Here is a 26,477-nt window from a genome sequence, read left to right as displayed (position 1 = left end):
GGGTGGCTAGAGTCTCTGGGCATGTTGTGTCTTCCTGTTTGGGTTTTTAGTGCAGGAATCGGCGGACTGGCTTATCAGGTACCCGTCGTTCCTGAATACATTGTATAGTTGTTTTTCCTCGGCTTCTCGTGGTTCCTGGGTACTGCAATGTGTTGTAACCTGTTGTACAATGTGTGGTACACTGAACAGATACTCAACTACAGCAGCAACCACTCCTACACCCACAAACAGAGCCACATCAGGAGATTATCTAAACGCACCACAACATACTGCAGCACCCAACAACTATGAGAAGCCGAGGAAAAACACATATACAATGTATTCAGGAACAACGGGTACCTGATAAGCGCAGTCTGCTGATTCCTGCACAACAGACCTAAACATGAAGACACAGCATGCCCAGGGACTCTAGCTAACCTGCCATACATTAAAGACATCTCGGATATGATGACCAGACTACTCCAACCCATAGGCATCACGGTTGCCCACAAACCAACCACCACACTGAAACAGCTCCTGATTAATTAAAAGGACCCTGTACCCGCAGCCAGCAGAACAAGTGTCATATACAAAATATCCTGCAAGGAATGCAACAAACATTACATTGGACAGGAAGGCAGGAAACTAGGCATCAGGATACATGAGCACCAACCAACCACCAAAGGACATGACCAACTATCATTGGTATCCAATGATAGAGGGACATCAGTTCGACTGGAACAATGCATCCATCCTGGGACAGGCTAAACAAAGCCACATGCGGGAATTCTAGAGGCCTGGCATTCAAACCGGAACTCCATTAACAAACAGATAGATTTAGACTCCACTTACCAAACCCTCAGAAACAGAACCGGAAATGATGTCACCCACCACAACAAACCAAGACACATAAATAGCAAGCAGAACAGAACACCAATGCTTCACCAGAGGCTCATTGATGATGTTACTCAGCATGGTGACGAAACGTCTGAGAACAAACCCACCAGCTCAGTGAGCAAACTTACAACCTGATCCACAATCTGAGCGACAAATCTTCTCCAAAATCTTAAACTTGCTGCACTATTGTAGCAGGGCATTAGAAAATGATCTTTTCCAAATGACACTTTTGCAGCAACAACTTGTCATGTTATGTCTCACGGTCAGTGACATAATACTTTAAGTATTACCTTTAACAGACATGCTCATGGTATCGTCAGTCTATCCAAGCATGTGACCCGATGGTATAATGGTATAAGACTCCATCTTACCTCAGATCATGTGATGTCTCTATGTGATTTCAAATCAACTTGTGTCATCTCATAAATAACTGCATTTCCACAGAGTCAAGCTCATCCAGCCTGTGATATGTTCCTTTTCTACAGAATAAGAACAAACGGTATGAGATGCTGGTGGCGGCAGCAGCAGTAGGGGTTGCAAGTTGCTTTGGTGCGCCCATCAGTGGTAAGAATCTGGTCAGAAACTGGTCTCTGCATTGAGGCAGATTGAAAAAGGAACCCTCCTGGTGGAGGACATGCATGGTGTCATTCACGGTGTCATAATATCCACAAACTAGAAAGCAATTGGTATATTTGTCAAAAGGCAGGCAAAAGTGAGGACTGCAGATGCTGGAGATTAGAGTTGAGAGTGTGATGCTGGAAAAGCACAGAAAGTCAGGTAGCATCCGAGGAGCAGGAGAATCGACATTTTGGGCAAAAGCCTTTCATCAGGAATGAGGCTGGGAGCCTCGGGGGTGGAGAGATAAGTGGGAGGGGAGTGGGGCTGGGGGAAAGGTAGCTGAGAGTGCAATAGGTGGATGAAGGTGGGGGTAATGGTGATAGGTCAGAAGGGAGGGTGGAGTGGATAGGTGTGAAGGAAGATTGACAGTTGGGACAGGTCATGAGGATGGTGCCAAGTTGGAAGGTTGGAACTGGGGTAAGATGGAGGGAGGGAAAATGAGGAAACTGGTAAAATCTACACTGATGCCATGGGTTAGAAGGTCCTGAGGTGGAAGATGAGGTATTCTTTCTCCAGGCGTCAGATGGTTAGGGGCGTGGCGATGAAGAAGGTCCAGAACCTGCATGTCCTTGGTCAAATGGGAGGGGGAGTTGAAGTGTTCGGCCACAGGGCAGTGGGGTTGATTGGTGCGGGTGTACAGGAGTGTTCTCTGAAGCGCTCTGCGAGTAGGTAGCCTGTCTCCCCAATGTGGAGGAGACCGCATTCGGGAGCGATGGATACAGTAAATGATGTGTGGAAGTGCAGGTGAAACTTTGATGGATGTGGAAGGCTCCTTTGGGGGCTTGGACAGAGGTGAGGGGGAAGGTGTGGGCGCAGGTTTTGCAATTCCTGCAGTGACAGGGGAAGGTGCCAGGAGGGAGGGTGGGTTGGTGGGGCCGTGGACATGACAAGGGAGTCACAGAGGGAAAGGTCTTTACAGAAGGTGGATAGCGGTGGGGAGGGAAATATACCTCTGGTGGTGGAGTCTGTTTGTAGATGGCAGAAATGGTGGAGGATGATGCGATGTATATGGAGGTTGGTAGGGTGGAAGCTGAGTACCGGGGGGTTCTGTCCTTGTTGTGGTTGGAGGGGTGAGGTTTGAGGGCGGAGGTGCGGCAAATGGATGAGATGCGCTGGAGGGCATCATCAACCACGTGGGAGAGGAACTTGCAGTCTCCCCTCTGACCTATCACCATTTCCCCCACCTCCATCCACCTATCGCACTCTCAGCTACATTCCCTCCAGCCCACCCCCTCCCATTTATCTCTCCACCCCCTCAGCTCACAGCCCCATTCCTGATGAAAGGCTTTTGCCCAAAACGTCAATTCTCCTGCTCCTCGGATGCTGCCTGACCTGCTGTGCTTTTCCAGCACCACACTTTTTGTCAAAAGGCAGTGTGCTCTTTTGTTATCTCCATGTTAATTATGTGCAGCTAACTCTGATTAGATTAGATTAGATTACTTACAGTATGGAAACCGGCCCTTCGGCCCAACAAGTCCACACCGAAGCACAGCCCATCCAGACCTATTCCCCTACATTTACCCCGTCACCTAACACTACGGGCAATTTAGCACGGCACATTTTTGGACTGTAGGAGGAAACCGGAGCACCCGGACGAGACCCACGCAGACACGGGGAGAATGTGCAAACTCCACACAGTCAGTCCCCTGAGGCAGGAATTGAACCCGGGTCTCTGGCGCTGTGAGGTAGCAGTGCTAACCACCGTGCCACCCATGATAAGTTGGCTTGAGTTGATGCTACCTTTTATCATGAAGGTTGCTGCCTTCCTCTTCTGTGGAGGAGCTCCTGGGTATGAATTTCATTCCTGGAGGAAGAATGTGTCTCTCATTGGCCCACAATAAAGCTGTGCAAACTGGAAAGCCAGCACACTGATTTTGGGTGTTTCTGCAAACTAATCTGCTGACATTACAGGAAAAGTTTGGGGGAACTCCCGTGCACATCCGCTATTTGGTGTTAGAATGAAACGACAAATGTTCTGATGGAAATTATGACTCCAGTTTTAACTTGCTCTGTATAGTCACTCATTGTAAAATAAAACAGTTGAACAATTTTGAATCTGCAGTCTTTGTTTTTCTCAGTTTCCCTTTGTGAATTTTGGAAAATCTCATGTGTAGAGGTATGAAAACCTAGTTCAGTTCACAAGGGGAACCCTGTTGTTACGTCTTGAGTTCCAACATTGTGTGGTTAAGTATTGGTTAGTGTGGTACTCCCCTGAGCACAAAATGTTGTATCTAAAAGTCACCACTCATTAGAGAGACACAAATGGTGGTGGTTTAACCTGAGGGTCACCACAACTCAATCAAGGGGAGAGGTTGAGAAGGAGGTTCCTTCATTGTAACCTCAGCCAATGCTGGAATCCATAGAATCCCTAGAAGACCACTCGGCCCATCAAGCTCACACTAACATTCCGAAGAGCATCCCATCCAGACCCAGTCTCTCAACCCTCTAACCCTGTATTTCTTATGGCTAATCCACTTAGCCTGCAAATCCCTGGACAATTTAGTCTGGCCAATCCATCTCACTCGCACATCTTCAGACAGTGGGAAGAAAACCAGAGCACTTGGAGGAAACCAGCAGGACATGGGGAGAATGTGCAAACTCTATACAGACAGTCACCCAAGAGTGGAATTGAACTTGGGTCCCTGAATAGTGTGCTAATCGTTCAGCTACCATGCCACCCCAATTGAAACCTTTGGCATTACACTGCATTGCAAGTGTGCTATCCAGCCAATTAAGCTAATGCACTCGCATTCAGATTATCAGGAATAATCCACTCGATTGAGAGAGTATTGAAGGTAACATCTGTCGTAGCTGACAGCTGCTCAGTTACTGTCTTGGGCTCATACACCAACTTCCACAGGGAGCCACATGTGGAAGTTAGAGCCAATGGAAAGACAAACTCTTATTAACTGTTGGAGTATACCATTTCTGTTAGCTGGTAACTGTAGCTGTACTAATCTAATTCCCGAGAAGAAAGAATCAGAAAAATGTCAGTGTTTTAAACAATAAATGTGACATACATTTAAACTGTTCTTGGAGTGCATTTTGGAGGGCATTGCTGGGGGGTGTTCACTCATTCACTGGATTGAAAATCAGTCCCCATAATGCTCAAGGTATAAATGTCAATGAGCAGCCTAGGCACTTGACAATGACCATGTTACTGTCACTGATCCTTACTGAGTGGCAGTGTGGTTAAAAAAACACTTCTGTCCTGAGGTTGAAATGTGATCTGTGCTTGTTTTCCTAAGGTGTGCTGTTCAGTGTGGAGGTGATGTCCTCTCATTTTGCGGTGCGTAACTATTGGCGAGGCTTCTTTGCTGCTACCTGTGGGGCATTCATGTTTCGACTCCTTGCTGTGTTCAACAGTGAACAAGGTAAAAACAAACGCCACACACTGGCACCTCTGGGACAGCTGAAGCTCTTTACCATGCATCCACTTGGTTTCTTTAGTTTGCTATAATGGTGGTATATTCTGAAAAACATGATAGTTCCAGAATTGGAAACACTCTTCAGTCTGCAAGTGAGACAATATTTATCCAAATATAAAACAGTACAGGAGTAGCAATGTATTAGACTCTTGCATCCATATCCCATTAACAAGTTAGGAAAAACATTCTACATGTAGCAGGGCTAATTTTGATTTTTACTGATGACAGTGGATCAATCATTCCTGCGATATTTCTCCCAAAGTACTGTCGTTGACAATATTAAATGCAATGAGTTCTTACTAACAGAGAGTCTCCTAAAGGTATACTGACAGACTGACCAAGAGGCAGAACACAGCAAGGCTGGGTTCCAGCTTTGGGTTTTTATTGCTGAGTGATGGCATGATTAGTTTGACTATGGTGTCATAGAGTCATAGAGATGTACAGCATGGAAACAGACCCTTCGGTCCAAACTGTCCATGCCGACCAGATATCCCAATCCAATCTAGTCCCACCTGCCAGCAGCCGGCCCATATCCCTTCAAACCCTTCCTATTCATATACCCATCCAAATGCCTCTTGAATGTTGAAATTGTACCAGCCTCCACCACATCCTCTGGCAGCTCATTCCATACACGTACCACCCCTGCATGAAAACGTTGCCCCTTAGGTCTCTTTTATATCTTTCCCCTCTCACTCTAAACCAATGCCCTCTAGTTCTGGACTCCCTGACCCCAGGGAAAAGACATTGTCTATTTATCCTATCCACGCCCCTCATAATTTTGTAAACCTCTCCCTGCCAGCACCCACTAACAATGTTTACATTGTGAATAGCCTTGCAGATAATGTTAAAGATAATCCATGAATGTTCTACAAACACATTAAGGGCAAGACAGTAACTAGAGAGAGAGTAGGGCCCCTTAAAGCATAACAAGGTCATCTTTGTGTTGAACCTCAGGAGGTGGGAGAGATATTAAGTGAATATTTCATATCAGTTTTTACTTGGAGAAAGAAATAGAGGCTAAAGAACTCAGGGAAATAAATATTGATGTTTTGAAAACAGTTCACATTACAGAAGAGGAAGTGCTGGAGGACTTTGGAAACATAAAGGTAGATAAATCTCCAGGATCTAATTGGGTGTATTCCAGGATGTTGTGGGAAGTTAGGGAGGAAATTGCAGAATCCATACCAGAAATATTTGTATAATCTATAAACACAGGTGAAGTACCGGAGGACTGGAGAGTGGCTAATGTTGTGTCATTGTTTAAGAACGGCTGTAAGGAGAAGCCTAGGAACTATAGACCTGTGAGTCTGAAATCAGCGGTGGGTAAGTTGTTGGAGGTGATTTTGAAAGATAGGATTTACATGCGTTTGGAAAGGCAAGGAATGATTAGGGATAGTCAACACGGTTTTGTGTGAGGAAAATCATGTCTCACAAACTTGATTGAGTTTTTTTTAATGAAGTAAACAAAACAATCGATGAGGGCAGAGCGGTAGTCATTGATTACTTGAACTTTAGTAAAGCCTTTGACATGGTTCTGCATGGTAGACTAATTAGGAAAGTTAGATCATAAGGGATTCAGGGTAAGCTTGCCGATTGGATACAGAATTGGCTTAACAGTAGGAGACAGAGAGTAGTGATGGAGGCAAAAACAGAAATTGTTGGAAAAGCTCAGCGGGTCTGGCAGCATCCGTGCAGAGAAATCAGAGTTAATGTTTCCAGTCTGATGAACCCTGCTCAGAATCATTCTGAGGAAGACTCACCGGACCCAAAATGTTAACTCTGAATTCACAGGTATGCCAGACCCGCTGAGCTTTTCCAGCAATTTGTTTCTGATTTACAGCATCTACAGTTCTTTTGGTTTTTATTTAGTAATGGTGGAGCAATTGGATGATTCTGTATCCAATCGGCAAGCTTACCCTGAATCCCTTATGATCTAACTTCACTAATTAGTCTACCATGCAGAACCATGTCAAAGGCTTTACTAAAGTCCAAGTAATCAATGACTACCGCTGTGCCCTCATCAACTGTTTTGGTTACTTCATTAAAAAAACTCAATCAAGTTTGTTTATTAGACTGGAGGCCTGTGACCAGCAATGTTCCACAGAGATCGATATTGGGTCCACTTTTGTTTGCCATTTATATAAATGATTTGGACGAGAATATAGGAGACATGGTTAATACATTTACACATGACACCAAAATTAGTGATATAGTGGACAGTGAAGAAGGTTGTCTAAATGATATGGTGATTTTGATCTATTGGGTCAATGGGCTGAGGGATGGCAGATGGAGTTTAATTTGGATATGTGTGAGGTATTACATTTTAATAATACAAGCAAGAACAGGACTTATACAATTAATGGTAGGGCCCTGGGAAGTGTTGTAGAACAGAGAGACCTAGAAGTTCAGGTACATAATTCCTAGAAATTTGCATCACAGACAGACAGGATGGTTAAGAAGGCTTTTAACATGCTTGCCTCCATTGCTCTGACCTTTGAGTATAGGAATTGGGACGTCACATTGAGGTTGTGCAAGAAGTTGAGGGCCTCTTCTGGAGTACTGTTTGTAGTTCTGGTCGCCCTGTATAAGAAGGATATTATTAAAGTGGAGATGGCTCAGAAAGGATTTACCAGGATGTTTCCAGGAATGGAAGGTTTGAGATATAAAAATAGACTGGAAAGACTGGGATTTTTTCACTGGAGCCCCCATAGGAGGCTGAGGGGTGACCTTACTGAGATTTATAATGAGGGGCATAGATACGGTGACTGACAAGGATCTTTTCCCTAGGGTGGGGGAGTTCAAAATTAGGGGCATATTTTTAAGCTGAGAGGAGAAAGATTTAAAAAGAACATGAGGGGCAACTTTTTTTTACACAGAGGGTGATTTGTGTTTGGAATGAAGTGCCAGAGGAAGTGGTGGATATGGATACAGTTACATCTAAAAGGCATTTGGATAAGTACATGAATAGGAAAGGTTTGGAGAGTTATGGGCCAAGCTCAGGCAGGTGGGACTAGTTTAGTTTGGGATCATGATTGACATGGACTGGTTGGACCGAAGGGTTTGTTTCATTGCTGTATGACTCTATGAATAATATCCACTTCAATGATGTACCAATGCCTGTGGAATTGTCTCTGTGAAAGTATCAGCCTCTGCAGGAAGGGAAGGAAATCAGGAAAATTGGAAATAAGGAAAATTATAAATCCAAGAAAGTCTCCCGGTTGCATGGAAAGCAGATCGGATAATTGCCTACTCCAGTTTTTTGCTTTAAGATACATTCCTAATATTTTTTCTTATTTTCTTTTTCTTTCAGAAACTATCATTGCTCTTTTCAAGACAAAATTCAGCATTGACTTCCCATTTGATTTACCTGAAACATTAATCTTTATCATCTTGGGGTGAGGTGTATTTGCAGCTTTATCTGTTCTCCAGCTATTTATAAAAATAGGATGACGATGGCACCAACAGCAGCTACAGCGTCTGTTGCAACAGTGTTTGAGTGGGACGCAAGCTATCGCACGCGTTACTCAGGATAGCCTTCACCAAGTAGTGTTATATGGGGAACTAGAAAATCTATTTGTTTCTACAGAGTGGCACAGGAAAACATATTGTTAATGTTGTGCAATATTGAGCATTGGGTAGACGATAAATTAAAACTTAACGCTTTTAAAAGGCTGCACTAGACCCAGAGAAATTAAATCATTCACTATTTTCATACTTTTGTGAAGAGATCTGTGACAACTTTGTAAACACCGGATCATGCCGTTAAAATGTGTTGATAACATTATTTAATCACATGTGCATAACATTAGTGAACATTATTCTTCCAGTGAAAACAAAACAAAATGACAATTATGTCCACAGTAATGCCAGCACAAATGTGGAACAACACTTCTGAGTCACTGATTTTGACGTACCATATAAGAGTCCCCGACATCTCACAACTGCTCCTTTTTTCTTTTGTTGCCTCTTATTCCTATTTGTTGGGTCATTATCAGCTTTTCAAGGTGAATTACAATGGTGCTGGAAATAAAAACTTTGCTGTTTCTAATTCAGGTAATGACTGACAAAATTATACTTGGGCCAAGAGTGTTAATATCAGTTTCAGACAAGATCCCATACAGTTCAGGAATGAACAAAGTCAGGTACTGTCAAAATTGTTGTCTGAATAGGAATAGCACATTCAGATAGCAACAGTTTCACACCGAGGATGGGTGTGATCTATTCAGATACTTGCTACCCCCATTCACAGCAGTGGGAGACACATATACTGACAATATCAAGTCCTTGAGTTATTGATCACACTGAGATTGACAGTGTTACTGATAGAGTATTAGGTCCCATTAAGAATGTAACCACTTTGGAAATATTGGTTCCTGCAACTGGCATGTTATCTGAATGAAAATATCTGGCAATGTTTCTGGATCTGAAATATTACTTTCACTTTAAATAGAAAGCAAAACACCGTAGATGTTAGACATCTGAATTAAGAGCAGAAAATGCTGGAGAAACTCAACAGGTCTTGCAGCATCCATGGAGAGAGAAATAAAGTAATGTTTTGAGTCCATCAGTGCACGCTGATCCAAAGCAACAGTCCAGAAGAAGTGTCTTTGGACTCAAAACATTAACTCTATTTCTCTCTCCACAGATACTGCAAGACCTGTTGAGTTTATCCAGTGTTTTCTGTTCTTATTTTGTACTGCTTGATTTATCTGCTCTTTGTTATTATCTTTATCAGGATTATCTGTGGGATACTGAGCTGTGTCTATCTGTGCTGTCAGCGCTGGGTGGTAGGATACATCAGAAGAAATGCTTTCATCCTGAAGCTTGTGGCAGCAGAGTAAGATTGCAATATTATTTTTTACAAATTGCTGCTTGGTGCATCGGAAATTGAATATGGTTGAAATTGGAGACATATTGCCAAATCTTTTTGTCTTTCATCCAAATACATGAACATCAAACTTCAAATTGTATAACAGACAAGCGACCGTTTGGTTGGCTAGTCAATTCTGGCCAAGGCATTAACCCATTGCTTTCTCCATAGCAATTCTCCTTGTGTTCTTCCTTTTCAAGTAATCACCTAAGACTCTTAAAAAAACCCATGAATGCTCCTTGAGCACTGTATGTAACAGGGACTTATATATACAAATCACCTTCTGCATAAAAAAGGGCCAACCTATCTCTATTGATTTCTGTCAATACCTTAGGCTTTTTCTAGTCATATCATCAATCAGTGGAAAGAACCTATCACTATTTATCTTCCCATAACCTTTAAAGAGTCTAATACTCATTTCTTGATGTTCTGAGCTCCAATAGAAATACAGAAATTTCTCGAGTCTCGTGCTTTAACTGTAAACCTTTATCCCTTTGTTACATCCTGTTGAATTAAAACAGCATAGTTTTCATTCTTTTCTATAGTGGGCTTTTCAAAACCATACCCCACAGTATTCCAGTTGCAACTTAAGCAAGGTCGTGCATAAGTCCAATGTTGCTGTTTTTGATCAGCAACTTTCAAACTGTGGTCCATGGATTAACAGTCCATGGTCCAAGATGCACGCCATTGATCCACTAGGCCACAGCCAAAGTCATGTGACAGGACAGGCCAGACCCTTCATGGCCACTACCGATGAGTCACAGTCATACAGCACAGAAGAGGCCTCTACTCCTGTGACATCACACAGTTAGGCCCATTCCCTCCTGCACAGCACAGTGGTCATAAGTACAAACTACAACAACAGCACTGTTTTAGAAGTCATCTTCCTGTTGATTTTGTTTGACTAGGATGTTTCAAACAAACATGTTCCCTTGTAATATTACTGCTTGTGATATGAAAGAATTTGTAGAATTATTTCAGGCATGAATAATTTACTTATAATATTTAAGTAAAACACATTTAGTACATTAATTAATGAAAAAAGCAGCAAAATGTTTATAGTTTCCATAAGATTCTGTTAGTGTCCTAGGCTCAACCATCTTCAGCTGCTTCATCAATAACCTTCCCTCGATCATTAGGCCACAAGTGGGGATGTTCGCTGATAATTGCACAATGTTCAGCATCATTCATGACTTCCCAAATACTGAAGCAGTCCATGTTCAAATGTAACAAGATCTGGACAATGTCAAGGTTTGGGCTGACAGGTGGCAAGTAACATTCGTGCCACACAAATGCCAGGTTATGACCATCATCAATAAGAGACAATCTAACCATCGCCCCTTGACATTCAATTGTGTTACCACCACTGAATCCCCCACTATCAAAATTCTGGGTGTTATCATTGACCAGAAACTCAACTGAACTCACCACATAAACACAGTGGCTACAAGAGCAAGTCAGAGGCTAGGAATATTGCAGCAAGTAACTCACTTCCTGACTCCCCAGAGCCTGTTCACTATCCACAATGCACAAATCAGGAATGTGTTGGAATTCTTCCCACTTGCCTGGATGAGTGCAGCACCAACAACACTCAAGAAGCTTGACATCATTCAGGACGACACAGCCTGATTGATTGGCACCACGTCCACTCCCTCCACCACTGACGCTCAATAACGGCAGTGTTTACTACCTAAAAGAAGCACTGCCGAAATTCACCAAAGATCCTCAGCTAGCTCCTTCCAAAACTATAACCACATTCACTTAGAAAGGCAAGGGCAGCAGATATATGATAACACCACCACCTTCAAGTTTCCCTCCAATCCAATCAACATCCTTACTTGGAAATCATCGCTGTTTCTTCACTGTCACTGAGTCAAAATTCTGGAATTCCCTCCCTAATAACATTGTGAGTCAATACACAGCAGGTGGACTGCAGCGGTTCAAGAAGGCAGCTCACCATCACCTTCTCAAGGGCAACTAGGGATGGGCAATAAATACAGGCCAGCCAGCGACACCCACACCCCACAAATGAATAAATTTTAAAAATATAGTTTCAATCATTTTGGAATGAAATTAACACATTTCAGCACAGAGTATGGGGAACGTGACAAACTCCCTATCTGTAAGAAGGAAGAGAATCCATTGGATTTCTGTGCTAGCTCAGCTGGTACGCTATATTGACTTACTTGTATTACACTGAAACTTGAAATGTTTCCAAACAAATCAATGGTGCGAATCAGACTGTTGTCTTTCAGTGTTCATTAATTGGCAGCTGCAGTGAGAGTAAAAGGTTCATTACTTAACAATACAGTGATGTCAAAATGTTCATTAACATGCAACAATATACTGTGAAAAATAATTCACTGACAGATCATTAATTCCTTTCTGTTTACTTGCACCATTCTCAGGAAAGTGACTGAATTGGTGTTTGGTTGAGCTAATCATATAATTGTTCAAATCTTTTTGGATTAACGAATAAAGCATTAGCTAATATCTGAAAACTGTTCTATCAATAGGAAGGCAGTGTACTCTGGACTTGTCACCTTACTGTTGGCATCTATCACCTTCCCTGGCAGTCTGGGTCAGTTCATGGCATGCAGAGTAAGTATTTCTGAACACAAAGCATTTTCCAGCGTTTTCCTTTTATTTATTTCAAAGTATACTACATTTGTAAAAATTATCTTCCCATATATATATATACACATGCACATAGTCACACAGTAGCATATCAAGGAAACAAACACTGGAGTTTGACCCTGTCCAAACAAACCAAAGGCCTCTCTCATTTGAACCAGAATATATTTATATGCATTTGAGGCACTGGAAGGGTCTGATAACTGAACAGACCCCCATTTAACTTCAGCGGGTACGCCTCAGACAGTGGTCTTTCCCCACTGCACCTTGGCAGCAGCTGCCCCAAGCTTTACTGCATCCCTCAGCACATAGTCCTGGACCTTGGAATGTGCCAATCTGCAGCACTCAGTTGAGGTCAACTTCCTTGGTCTGAAAGGCCAACAGGTTTCAGGGAGATCAAAGAGCGTCTTTCAACCTTGTAATCAGGCTCCATGTCACGTCCAGGTTACGTAACAGCACAGATACTGACCTTTTTGTTTCTTCAGCCAAAGGTGACACCACCACATGACTCTGAGGGTGACTTTTACACTAACTAGATTAGGAAAAGGCTCAGGGAAACACACATTGCTGGTCAGTTAGAGAATACTGAAACTTACTTTCTACCTGACTCATTGTAGATTCTGCCCTTCTACAATAGACATTCCTCTGCCCATTGGACCAGATGCTATGTTATTGAAACCAAACTGCCTTTAATCTGTAACTCCAAACACACAAGATGCCTGCTTCCCAGCTCCCACCATCTTGTTAGCACATCAATACTGGAATAACAATGGTGTTGAGCCTTGGACATAGAAAGGGGTCTGGTATTAATAGAAGCAGTTTAGTCATAAAGTTTGAATCATTGATCCACCAAAGCAGTAATGTTCTGCCTTGTTGGAGATTTTCCACTCTTCAGCCACAGGTTTCCCTTCTTCTCAGTGTTACAGGTGCTGTCTTGTTGAGGGTGTGAATGTGGTTGTTAACAGAGTATATATGGGTTACCTGCAGAGTAGGGAGATTGCGATGGAAGTCAGCCCACACCACGGATTTTGTTAAAGATATTCAGGGATATGGGCCAAAGGCAGGTATATGGAGTTAGGCCACAGATCAGCCATGGTCTCATTGAATGGTGGAACAGGTTCGAGGGGCTGAATGGCCTACTCCTGTTCCTGTGTTCCCATTTAGCTGTAGCGGCTCTACTTGTGAACTCAAGCTTCTGACCTTCTTTAACCTTGTGGATCTGAATGTGCACACGAGGCAGGAGAGGCACACAGCTTTATTCACAAAGGGATCATCAAATACTTTCAGATGAGCCTCTTTGTGAGGTTGTAGGTGCTACGTAACATCAGCACGTCGCGATTCTCTTGCACTCTGTGATTGATAGTGGAAGTGCATGCATGTGAACTGCAGGGATACAAAGGGGCACAGTTGTTATATTCTCCATATAATTGGAGGTAGTTAATTAAGATCCTCATATGATTGATGTTTTGGAAGTGGTACTTGAGAGGCAGTAGCACCTGGAACCAAACTTCAGTGAAGGTGTCAATGGGACAAAGTTCTCAAGGAAGGAAACTGAAGCAACAAGTAAACAACATATCAAATGGAATGACCTAACTTCCACAACAATTCTATCAAAGGGAAATGAATGAATGACTCTGGTATAGAAGGGATGATCTCTGACTGTGTGTTGTTTCCCTTGATGTAGCTCACTATGAAGGAGCTTCTCTCTTCACTCTTCGATCACCGGTCCTGGGGTGTGCTGTCCCAGAATGCAACACTCAACATCCAGGCAAGAGTAGATCCAGACAATCTCTGGATTGAATGGTGCCACCCAACCTTCACTTTTTTTGGCACGCTTCTCTTCTTCCTCTTCATGAAGGTAAGGCCCAGCCTTAAAATAAGCCATTAATCGCTGACCACAATGAGTTGCAGTAATTTAATGTCCAGGGGGCCACCGCAATGTGTGCAGTTATGAATAGTCTCACATAGCCATGTGTATATTACAGGAAACAGCAACATGTTCAAGGTTTCATGCTAGACTGACTTTGCATTGTTTCCCCTTTACCTCTAGTTTTGGATGCTGATCCTTGCGACCACCATGCCAATGCCTGCTGGATACTTCATGCCTGTTCTTATATATGGTAAGCTCAGGAAATAAATTTTCATCTTCAATACAAACAACAGAGAAAGGCTCTAAAATCAAATCTTTAAAATTTAAAAGCAGTTGGAAACTTAAAACCATTGAATCAGAACCTGAAGTTTTCTTTAATAAACAGCTAATGCATTTACAATTCAAACACGCAGAAAATTCATGGCAGGGGGGAGGGGATGGCCTAGGATGGACTATTAATCCAGAGACCTGATGATGTCCTGGGGACACGGGTTCGAAAACCACCACGGCAGATGGTGGAATTTCAATTAAATTTTTTTAAAATTTGGAGTTAAGGGTCTAATGATGACCTTGAATCCACAGTTGAAAAACTCATCTGGTTCACTAATGTCCTTTAGAGAAGGAACCTGCCATCCTTACCTGCATGTGACTCCAGGCCCACAGTAATGCCCTTTAAGTCATTAGGGATGGGCAGTATATGCCAGCCTAGCCAGTGAAGACCACATTCCATGAACAAATAAAGGAAAAAAAAATACAAGGAGGCAGTGAAGACCTTTGGTCCATTGTCTCCACGCTTGGCTGAGAGACAGCATTCCAGCCAAGTTCACCACTCTACCTCTCCTCTTGCAAGGGGCTGATGGAATATGTCCCACTTGCCTGGATTCGTACAGCTCCAAGAACATTCAAGAAGCTCAAGCTCTAGGACAAAGTAGCCTCCTTGATGGCTCCCCTATCCACACGCATTCACTCCCTCCAGCATTGGCCTTGAGTAGCAGAAATGTGTACCATCTGCAAGATGCACTGTAGCAACTCACCAAGACTCCTTTGACAGTACCTTCCTAACCCATGAGCACTACCATCTAGAAGGACAAGGGCACCTCCATCTACAACTTCACCTGCAGGCCTCTCACCATCCTGACTCAGAAATATGTTGCCATTCCATCAGTGTCATTATGGCAAATCCCAGGAACTCCTGCCTAATAGCATACTTACACCAAATGGACTGCAGCAGTTCAACAAGGCAATCCCACACCCTTCGGAAGGGCAATGAGGGATAGGCAATAAATGCTGAACCATTCAGCATTGCCCACATCCCATGAATAAAATATAACTTTTTTTTAAAGCCTTGCATAAGCAAATAGTTTTTTTAAAAATATGTTTTGTGTGTTTCTGCCTCTGCTACCCTCTCAGGCAGTGAGTCCCAGTGAGACAGAATCCCAGGCCACATTGAGTGAACAATTCTCCCTGATACCCCTTTAATCCTTTTGTCAATTATTTTAAAACTAGGCTTTCTGGTTATTAACTTCATTTCTGAGGGAACTCGGTCTTTCCTAACCATCCTGTCTAGGTCCCTCATCATTTTGTTCAATTCGATTAAATCTCCCCTCAGCCTCCTCTGTTCCAAAGAATACAATTTATCCAATCTTTTACTCACAGCCAAAATTCTCCAGGTCTGGTAGATATCTTTAAATCTTCTCTGTTTGCTCATCAGTTTGATCACATCCTTCCTATAATGCAGTGACCAGCACTATGAGTAATACCCTAGCTATGGCCGAATCAGTGTTTTATACAATTCTAGCATCGCCTCCTGCAAGTGGAATGAATCAGTTTAGTTTATTTATGTGTAATTAAGACATTATCCTGCATTGTGATGGACATTGTTTTAACCCAGGGCTTCAGGATCCCAAATGGGCTCTCGAACTCTGAGGCTGTTATGGAGCTCTGATTAAGTTATTGCAGCTGTGTCCTGAGGGGCAACGTTTTCACACAGAGTGTGGTGCATGTATGGAATGAGTTGCCAGAGGAAGGAGTAGAGGGCGGATACAATTACAACTTTTAAAAGACATTCTGACAAGTACATGAGGTTTAAAGGGATATGGGCCAAACGCAGGCAGATGGGACTAGTTCAGTTTAGGGTACCTGATCGGCATGGATGAATTAGGCTGAAGGGTCTGTTTCTGTGCTGTATGACTCTATGACAGGCTCACAGGCTCTCCCTTCCTCACCCACCTGCAGCCCCACACTTTCCCAGCACCTGATTTCACAGACTCTCCCCATTATTGCCATACCCTCAATGTCTCACCCCACATCTTCACGGTTCTCACTGAGGGCCAGGATAATTTTGAAGCCTCAAAATGGTGTCACAGTAGGAAAATAGATTTGGAAAGAACTCCTTTAACCCTTTCAAGTTTCTTCAATCCTTTAGGATTTGCAGAGGATTTAAAATTTGGAAACATTGTAAACTGTGAGGTGGACAGTGTAAAACTCAAAAAGGACATAGGCAAGTTGGTGCAAAAAGCAGATAAGTGACAGTTAAGTTCAATGCAGAGTAGTATAAGATGGACATTATAGTAGGAAGAACATGAACAAACAAGGTAAAAGAGGGAATACAATACTCAGGGAGTAGAGGAGTAGATGGACCTGGTGCTTACATGTGCACATCATTGAAGGTGGCAGGACATATAGAGAGAATTTCATAAAGTAATCAGTATCCTGAATTTTATGAATAGGGGCATAGAGTATAAAAGCCAATGGGATGGTGATGAACTTAAACAAGCTACTTGCTAGATCTCAGCTGGGACACGGTGTACGGTTCTGCGTGTCACATTATAGGAAAGATATGAACACATTGGACAGATTGCAGAAGGAATTTACAAGAATGGTTCAGGGATGAGAAACTTCAGTGATGAGGATAGACTGGAGAAGTTGGGACCGTTCACTTTGGAGAGAAGAAGACTAAGAAGGGATCTGATAGACCCTTTCAGGATCAAGAGGAGTCTGGGGTAGATGGGGACAAATAGCTCGCTCTCATAAATGGATTGAGAATGAGGGAGCATGGATTTATTTGCAAATGGAGCACAGGATCAACTGAAGCATTCGAGAGGCCATTGGATGATGATTTGAACAGAAACACTGTGCATGGCGAAGAGGCAGGACAGTGGCAATATATCTTAACCTTCATTGAATAGTCAGTGTAGGATGTGTCATAGAATCCTTACAGTGTGGAAGCAGGCCATTCAGCCCATCAAGCCCAGACCGATCTTCCAAAGAGCACCCCACTCCCCTACCCATGCATGTCACCCTGCATTTCTAATGGTTAATCCACTTAGCCTGCACATCCATGGACAATTTGGCAAGGCAGTCCACCTAACACACACATCTTTGGACTGTGGGGGTGAAACCGGAATGCCTGGAGGAAACCTACACAGACATTGGGAGAGTACACAAACTCTACACATCCAGTCACCTGAGACTGGAATTAAACTGACTGTGTGGAGTTTGCACGTTCTCCCCGTGTCTGCGTGGGTTTCCTCCGGGTGCTCCGGTTTCCTCCCACAGTCCAAAGATGTGCAGGGTCAGGTGAATTGGCCATGCTAAATTGCCCGTAGTGTTAGGTATGGGGTAAATGTAGGGGTATGGGTGGGTTTCGCTTCGGCGGGTCGGTGTGGACTTGTTGGGCCGAAGGGCCTGTTTCCACACTGTAATGTAATCTAATCTAATCTAAACCCAGGTCCCTGGAGCTGTGAGGCAACAGTGCTAACACTGAGGCACTGTGCCACCCACATGTGATATGGGACTTGTGAGACCTCAGCTGGAGTTCTGCACACCACATTATAGAGTAATGCAGTAACAGACCTTAGGCTGTTCTCTCATGAGAGAGAGAGAGATGCACGCAGTTGGTGTGTGGTTTAACCTGAGGGTCACCATGCCTCACTACGAGGGGCAAGGTTGAGAAGGACAGTCTATCCTTGTAACCTCAGCTGATGCAGGATGTTGGTATCATTCGCCATTGTAAGCCAGCTGTCCAGTGTACTGAGCTAACCAAACCCAATAGATCAGGTGGTCTCCATCTGCACTGTAATACTTCTGTAATTCTGTAATGTGGCATCAGCCTGGATTGAGTGTCTCCACTTCGCGCGTAGTCTGGAGTGAAATCATTATGTCATTTCAGGAATTACTTCCGCTGTGAAAAACATCAGTGATGAACAGATGGCTATTTAGTTTATAGAAAGGGAGGGTTTGTAATCTGTCCCTAGTTGACTATAATCGAATGGATGGAGAGTCTGATCTTGAGGTTAATTGTAGATGGGGCGATGCGCAGCTTCCCTCCCGAGAGATTACAGATGGAGCACATGGGCCCTACTCCAGGATGGTTGCACATGGGGACCACATAAAAACTGGCTCAGGAGAACTTTAAATCTGTGATTTATTTTCTTCTATAAACAATGTGTTATAAAGCCCTGACATTTATCTTCAGCATTTTGTACTCTTTAGGGGCTGTTATTGGTCGCTTAGCTGGAGAAGTTATGGCTCTTATATTTCCTAATGGCATCAAATCTGAAGGAGTCCTGAACCCAATAATTCCTGGGGGGTATGCCCTTGCAGGTAAGTATGTGCTGGTCACACATTTCCTAAATATGCTTCTATATTGTCAGCTTGTCTTACATGTCTCACCAGGTATAGTAGTACTGCGCCTATCTCTGGGCTAGAAGGTCCTGGTTCAAGACCCAACAACTCCTGGACTAGAGTAGGTTAACTAAAAATACAAGTCTCATGATGTATTCTGCAGGGCTCATGCTGTTATTTGTGTACAGCTACCTCCAGCCATGATTGAATGGTGCAGCAGACTCGATGGGCTGAATGGCCTAACTCCTATATCTAGTGGTCTTATTGCAGTAAACCTTCCCAATGCATTGTTGTGTTGCCCTGTTTGTAGCTGCTCAGTCAGAGGACTCGGCTGCCCTACCAAACTGCTGAATAATAATTCCCTTGGATGAATTAGAATTAGGTTTTATTGTCATGTGCACTCAAGTACAAAAGTACAGGAGTCCAGTGAAAAGTATAAAAGTCACTGCACACTGTGCCAACTTAGGTACAAAGGTCAAGAGTGTGGTGCTGGAAAAGCACGTCAGGTCAGGCAGCATCCAAGGAGCAGGAAAATCGATGTCCGGGCAAAAGCCCTTCATCAGGAATTTTACCTGAAACGTCGATTTTCTTGCTCCTTGGATGCTCCCCGTCCTGCTGTGCTTTTCCAGCACCACACTCCTTCGACTCTAATCTCCAGCATCTGCAGTCCTCACTTTCACCTTAGGTACAAAGATACCTAGTTATAAATCTAGAATAGGTTAGGTACAAAAATAGCGAAATAAAGAAAAAAGCTCAAAGGCTTACATTACAGTTCTTCATCGTATAAATTAGGAAAATAGAAAGTTAAACATTGGAGTACTTCTACTCTAGACTGTAGCATCCCTCCCTCATTATGCTTCCAAACACATTACATCTTCCTGTTGCAATATCTTATAACAAGGAATATCATTATGGCACCCAAGTGATACTTTGCTCACATCTTAGGTATATCTTTTCAGGCAATGAATGTTCTGTTTCGGGCTATTGTAACCTACGGGCTATTGTAACCTTTCTCCACTGTAAGTTCAAGGAATGTGAAGTCTTCCTTTTTGTCTTGGCAGGAGCAGCAGCGTTTTCTGGAGCTGTGACTCATACGCTGTCCACAGCGCTGTTGGTCTTTGAGCTGACTGGGCAGATGGAACATTTCTTACCTGTTCTATTGGCTGTACTTGTAGCGAACGCCATAGCGCAGAAATTCCAACCTTCCTTCTATGACGGGACCATCATTGTGAAGAAGCTGCCATATTTACCCAGAATCCGGAGCAGTGTGACTGGGTTGGTATCACCCCTAATGCCAGCAGGTTGGTGAAGGGGGCCATCTGATGGGGGTGGTGGTTTGTCGTAGCAACATGATTGAAGGGTCTCGATATTTTAGAGTATCCCATTGCAACCCCAGTTTGGTGTCTAAAAATCACTGGCTACACATCCAGACCTGTAAGCATGGCAGGGGAGAAGGGGGAGCCTGTGGGAGGGACAGATACAGTGGCAAGGAATATGGGACTGTGTGGTGGAAGGATGAAGGGGGTAGGGGAGGAGATGAGGGACTGGGAGAGCCGTTTAACCCACTTTGTTCATGACCTATCCTTTCTCATAATTTTTCTTGGCCTTTAGGATCAGGCAGTCAGGTGATGAAATGATAAAAAGAACCGTGAACTTTAAATGTATTTAAATGTATTAAATGTCTTAAACTTAAAGGGACCATGTAACTGTTAGCACTCAGAGAGTGGGACGTCTACAGTAGCCATTGCTGCTTCTGAGTTTGTGACCCCACTCCCCAGTTAGGGAGGCCCTGCTGTATTTTCTGGGGTGGCTTTTGTGAACCCAGTGGCCGGGGAGGGGTTTAGCTGGAAGTTTCAGAACCTGACGCACCATTCAGCTGTTTTTTCAAGCTCTGCATCTTTTCTCGAGCACGTTTGTTGATCAATCTGACTGATGTGTTTGACTCCCGGACAAGTAGGGAATACTCTGGAACGGGCCACGGCTAGAATCAGGTCATGGGCCTGCAGCTTGGTTAGTGATAGTGGGACACTGGTGTATGGGATCTGGGTCTTGACAGGATTGGAGATGGTTGCTGATTCCAGGCTGTGGATTGAGGGAGGGTTGGAATGGAGTCATTCGATCTCCAATTCCAAAGTGTGTTCAAGGAAGAAGGTGGACTGAAAGGAATCTATACTGCTCCTCTTGGCCCATAAGCAGTGCTGTAAAGACACTTACATTTTCCTCAAAGCCATTATTATATCCATGTACTCAATAGGTTTCCTGAGGTGAAACTGGATTAATTATCAGAATACAGACACATTATAGTACTTATATAACCAATTGTCACAAAACTGTTTTTTTTTTCTAAAAGCTGTTCCTTTTCTCAAGGACACTATGTCCTTGGTTTTTTTCAAAGGGATTGTAAGTGCTCCCATTTCCGATTAGACTGATTTGGTACAGAGATTAAAGGGTATTGAGAGGCCTGTTTGTTTATATGTAAATAGATGAGACTTCAGGTCAAAGTTGTCATGTTTTAGCAGTGACCTGTATAATGAAAGGAGAGTGGTCAGCTCTCTAACTGAGCAGTTCAATCTAGAACTAGTTAGTACTTCAGCAGTGGACTGTGTGAACAGGCTCTCTCTCTTTCTGCCCTTCTAACTTCAACCTGTAAGCATCTGTTCCATCTTATTTTACTGTGTTTTAAGGAGGTTTGCTTATTGAAACTGTGGTGTATATTCGGAACACCATAATTAAGTCTAGTTTGGATAGACCGAGTTCTGTAGAGGTTCTTTAATCTGTTCTTTATGTTTCCTTGTGTAATTTTGTGAATAAATTTGTGTCTGTTTTAAAACCTGGTACTCAACCTAATTACCTCACTCCGGGTAATTTTCTGTACACTTACTGAAACAAATTGCAAAGCTATGGTCAGGATTGCCTGCTCAAGAATGTTTTGAGTGGTCTGGCCTAGTCCATAACACAATCCATTTCCTGGGCGCAGGTTGGTAGGTGATCCTCCCTCCCACACTGGCTAAATATAGATGTGGGTGGTTTTGAGAGGTGATGGGTTCCAGTTTGAGATGGTTTAAATTTTAACATCCCACCCAACACAAACCCACTTTTCTGGGGGGAGCTAAATTACCCTCAAATTTCAAACCAAAAGCATTATTTTTCTGCCGTAGTCTTGTGGCTTGATAAGTAGTGCCCCTACTTCCTTCAGCCGTTCAAGTCTCATTGTTGGCCACCCAAGGAACATTCATGATTTGCTTCAACAGTTTGAGAATGAGCCAATTTTTCCTGCCAATACTTGTCCACTATCCCCCAAAGTGAAAGAAAAATATGTAATGATATAAAGCAAAAGAATTGTGTCTAAATCAAACATTTCTGAGATACTTGCCTTAACAATTTCTATAGACCTCTGAGCAGACATTAGTTTACAGCTTTACCTTGTTTCCTTTAGTGGCGCACTCTCCGACTGAATCTTGCTGTTCTGCTTATTTGGTGTTGATCTATTTTTCAGTGCTTATGATGTGACAGTGGAAGAGTTCATGAACACCAATATCACATGTTTGAACAAAAGATTCAGCTACACTGATATCCTGCGACTGGTGACCTCGCGTTCTGATGATGTGTATCCTGTTGTAGAGAATGCAGGTACTTACCTCAAGAATTATGCAAGATGTCCCTTGTCATAAACATTCACTAAACTGCCTTTGGCTAATTTTCATGATGGATTTCATGGTGGTTTGAACTTGGGGCCAGTATCATTTGTATTAGACAACTCTGGTGCTGATTTCTGATAACGTCCATTTAAGATTGAACAAAGTAGTTAACTGTATCAATTGGCATGCCCTAGACCATATCCAACTGAGAAGTGACAAATGACATGTGTGCCACTCAAGTGCCAGGCAATGATCATTAATGGCATCACTGAATCCCCCACTATCAACATTCTTGGGTTACCATTGACCATAAACTGAATAGGATGAGCCATATACAGAGGAAGCTCAATTATCTGGCATTCAATTAACTGAATTTCAGATTATCCGAACAAGATCGCAAGGTCCTGATGCTTGGCTGACTATGTTATCCGGCATTGATTATCTGGCATTCGATTAACTGAATGAAATATTCCCTGCCCTTCGGATAAATGAGGTTCCTCTGTACCTACTTTAACTACAACAGCAGTGACTATGAGTTGTGAGGCAAGTGACTCACTTCCTGTTTCCCCAAAACCTGTCCACCCATCCACAGGGCTCAAGTGAAGAATGTGATGGAATACTCTCTACTTGCCTGCATGAGTGAAATTCCAGCAACACCCAATAGATTCAAGACCATCCAAGGAAAAGCAGCCTACTTAATTGATATACCATCTAGCACCTTCAACAACCACACCCTTCCACAACTACAAAGTGGCACAGTGTGTACCTTTTACAAGATGCACTGCTGGAATTTACCAAAGCTGACCACACCTTCCAAACCTGTGACCTAGAAGAACAAGATCAGCAGCTGCATGGGGTCACCACCACTGCAAGTTTAATTGATAATGAAATATGTCCCCCTTCCTTCACTGCCAGAGAGTCAAAATCCTTTAACTCCCTTCCCACAGAGCACTGTGGGTATGCCCACACTCCAAGGACTGCAATAATACAAGAAAGCAGCTCACCACCATCTTTGGGAGGGCATTTAGGAATGAGCAATAAATGGTGGCCTAGCAAGCAGTGTCTACATCCCATGAAGTTTTTTTTAAAAGTCACCCTGCAATCTTGCTGCAGTTGAAAGCTTCTAGCTGTACAACCTAAGAAGATGTATTGATGCTGTATAAGGTGTTAGATGCCTAATACAACACTGTGTTCAGAGCTGTTTATCTAATCATAGAAATAACATTACTAAGTTCTAAGGACAACAGGAGTGATGAGAAAAAAGGTGGCTTCCAGGTTTCAGGAATTTAACTTGCGAGCAGTGTTTGATTTCTTTGGAAAAGAAGAGATTGTAGGAGATCTACTTGATTTTTATTCTGGTGAATAATTCAAATATCAGTGTTATTTACAGATGAGAAAATCCAAATGTAAGGCATCCACCCAGCGCAAGCTTTCACTTGTTTGGCATTGACTGTTAAATAATTCCTATCATTATATGATGATTAAATATCATTCTGCCAAGGTGTACATTTCATTCATTGATCCCTCTGACTGAAGAAACACAATGGACAGATTTTTTTGGCTCTTGAGGAATCAAAGAAGATGGAAAATGGGCAGGAAAGTGGCAGAAGATGATCTTATTGAATAAAGAGAGACTTGAGGGGCAAAATGGTCCATTTGTCCTCAAATTTCTTATTGTTTATGTCAGTCCATATCCCCTTGTCCTTCTCTTGCAATTTAAATTCAAGTGAAATTTGTTTTTCCATATCAAATAGTTATTTGATAGTACAGAGCTTGAATAATGCAGTAAAAAAGACAGTTTTTTTTTCAAAACTTTTTATTTTGCCCTCATCAGGACAATTTAAGGGAAATATCAATATAAAAGGAAAATAACATTTATACGATATGAACAGAGAGTGCTGATTGGTTTGCAGATTAGGAGAGCATTTAGATGATGACTGATAATTAATTACTAAGCTTTGTTTATATTTTAACCTGTCAAATTGATTCTTACTACTCAAGGCATATGATTCCTGATTAGTTTTATTACAACTCTCACGCCATCAGCTCTGACACTGCTGATTACCTGTCCCCCATAAGAATAAGAATCTAGAACTGACAGTCTCCCATCTTATTTAGAAAACAGAAGTTTTTACATTTTTAATAATTACTTTAATATTACTTTAAAAGTCCCATGTGGAAGCTTACAGAGAATGGTTTTTTAACTGTCATGGTACATGAATGTATTTTGTCCTCACATATCATCAGAGGTTCTCTCTCTGTTAACAGAATCCATGGTGCTAGTGGGGTCAGTTCAAAGGAATGAGGTTATCAAACTACTTCAGGCTCACAGGAAAGAGGAGGACCAAAAGGAAAAAACACATCAGGTGAGCAAACTACTGATCGCAGGCACAATGGGCCAGAAGACCTCAAAGAACCATTCAAACAAAAGAATTTGGAGCAGGAGAAAAACATTTGTCCCCTTTTGTTTGCTCTGCCATTCAATCTGGTCATGGCTGACTTGATGCTGCGCCCAGCTCCACATTCCTACTTATCCCTCAAAACCTTTGACTCTCAATTTTTAGTGAAGAATTTGTCCAACTCTGCCTTAAGAACAATCAATGACTCCCCCCTGCCCCCTGCTCTCTGGGGAAGAGAGTTCCAAAGACTCATGGCCCTCTTTGGTGATGCATTATTTATCGTTCTGTAACAATGCACTCGATCGTAAAATAGTATATTTTGTTGAACCCTAATCATGGTTCAGCAAGGATCAGCAATATCTTTGAAAGACCTCAGCACTTGGGTAGATTAAAAGGAAGGTTTGAATGTGTTAGTATTTAAGACTTAAATTCTAAAAATAAACTTTAGCAAGCATACTGACTGCCCAGCAGGTCAATGATTTATTTGTTTGAAATGGAAAGCACATGAGTCTAAAATGTAGTTTTTATAATGTTCATTATTCTTTATTTCAAAGATCTAAACTCTGTGCTGCAACTGATTCTGGCTGTGTTTTCACTCTGTTTGTATACTGCACACTCTGAAATAAACCTGAATAGATAATATTAGTGAGACCTGTTTGTACATTAACTGAAGGTTCTCTTACACATTTTTATGATGCACATTTATATTTAATTTAATCCTTAAATCTAGAAATGCAAAGCCAATTGGCATGTGCTAAAATAACATAGAAAGAAAAATAAAAGCTCATATTTATGATGCACTCTATCATGTCACCCAGAAACATCTTGAAATACTTTACACGCAATAAATTACTTCTGAATTGCAGTGAATGTGTACGTGAACAGGCTAAGAAGCTAACCTGATTCCTATAGGAGCAGAATGAGGCCTGGATCTGTGCACTGCTGATACTGAAGCTTTAATGAAGCTAAAGAGAAGATAGCAATATTTGATTATTATTCCTTCTGTCATGATCACAACACTAAAGATATACTTTGCTGGAAGCTCTTTTTGTAAAATCGCAATTTTAAAACATTGAATGAACTGAACTAAGTTTTTAAAAACTCACGCTTAACGTATCAACAATTTGTTCAATTTTCCCTGTTTCAAAGTTCAAAGGACCAAAACCAAACCCATTTCAACCAATCATCGTCAACAATTTATTTGGATTTTAGTGTGGGGTTTTTGGAAGAAGGATTTGAACAGAATGTTCTGAATGATTTATTGATTGATGTAGAATTAGTGAAATAGGAAAATCTCTGAGTGAAGAAAGGACCGTTTAGCTAACATAGTCTGTTCAATCCATCTGCCATGTAAAATGGTTTGATCAGAGACTCTCTCCCAAGCCACAATTAGTCATCCCTTTCTTCATTCTTCAGATATGGCCGTCATGGCAGCAGCATCATTTATGACTCACCCTAATTGTCATTGAGTAGCTGACAATGGCCTGCTGGGCAGTTTCAGAATGTAGTTAAGGATTA

General features: G+C 42.4%; 1 protein-coding gene across 3 annotated transcripts in view; it reads left to right on the top strand.

Annotated features, from left to right (window-relative positions):
- Positions 1-26,477, top strand: part of clcnk (chloride voltage-gated channel K) — a 55,765-nt gene that overhangs the window by 17,045 nt on the left and 12,243 nt on the right. For 2 of the 3 annotated variants that reach the window (XM_087980486.1, XM_087980485.1), the window contains 11 exons: positions 1,362-1,440; positions 4,743-4,868; positions 8,233-8,317; positions 9,658-9,759; positions 12,309-12,393; positions 14,111-14,284; positions 14,477-14,546; positions 18,791-18,901; positions 19,984-20,197; positions 22,419-22,552; positions 24,829-24,926. In XM_087980486.1, coding sequence (XP_087836612.1) covers positions 1,362-1,440; positions 4,743-4,868; positions 8,233-8,317; positions 9,658-9,759; positions 12,309-12,393; positions 14,111-14,284; positions 14,477-14,546; positions 18,791-18,901; positions 19,984-20,197; positions 22,419-22,552; positions 24,829-24,926 — 1,278 coding nt within the window. Of the gene's footprint in view, positions 1-1,361; positions 1,441-4,742; positions 4,869-8,232; positions 8,318-9,657; positions 9,760-12,308; positions 12,394-14,110; positions 14,285-14,476; positions 14,547-18,790; positions 18,902-19,983; positions 20,224-22,418; positions 22,553-24,828; positions 24,927-26,477 lie in introns of those variants that run through there. The other variant, XR_015753466.1, reaches the window with a different exon arrangement.

This window comes from Chiloscyllium plagiosum, unplaced genomic scaffold (genome assembly GCF_037043375.1).
Source record: "Chiloscyllium plagiosum isolate Xiang-an unplaced genomic scaffold, Cpla_swu_hap1 HiC_scaffold_37, whole genome shotgun sequence".
NCBI lineage: Eukaryota > Metazoa > Chordata > Chondrichthyes > Orectolobiformes > Hemiscylliidae > Chiloscyllium > Chiloscyllium plagiosum.
The sequence above is the reverse complement of the archived record's forward strand: the minus strand, read 5'-3'. Positions and strand labels throughout refer to the sequence as shown.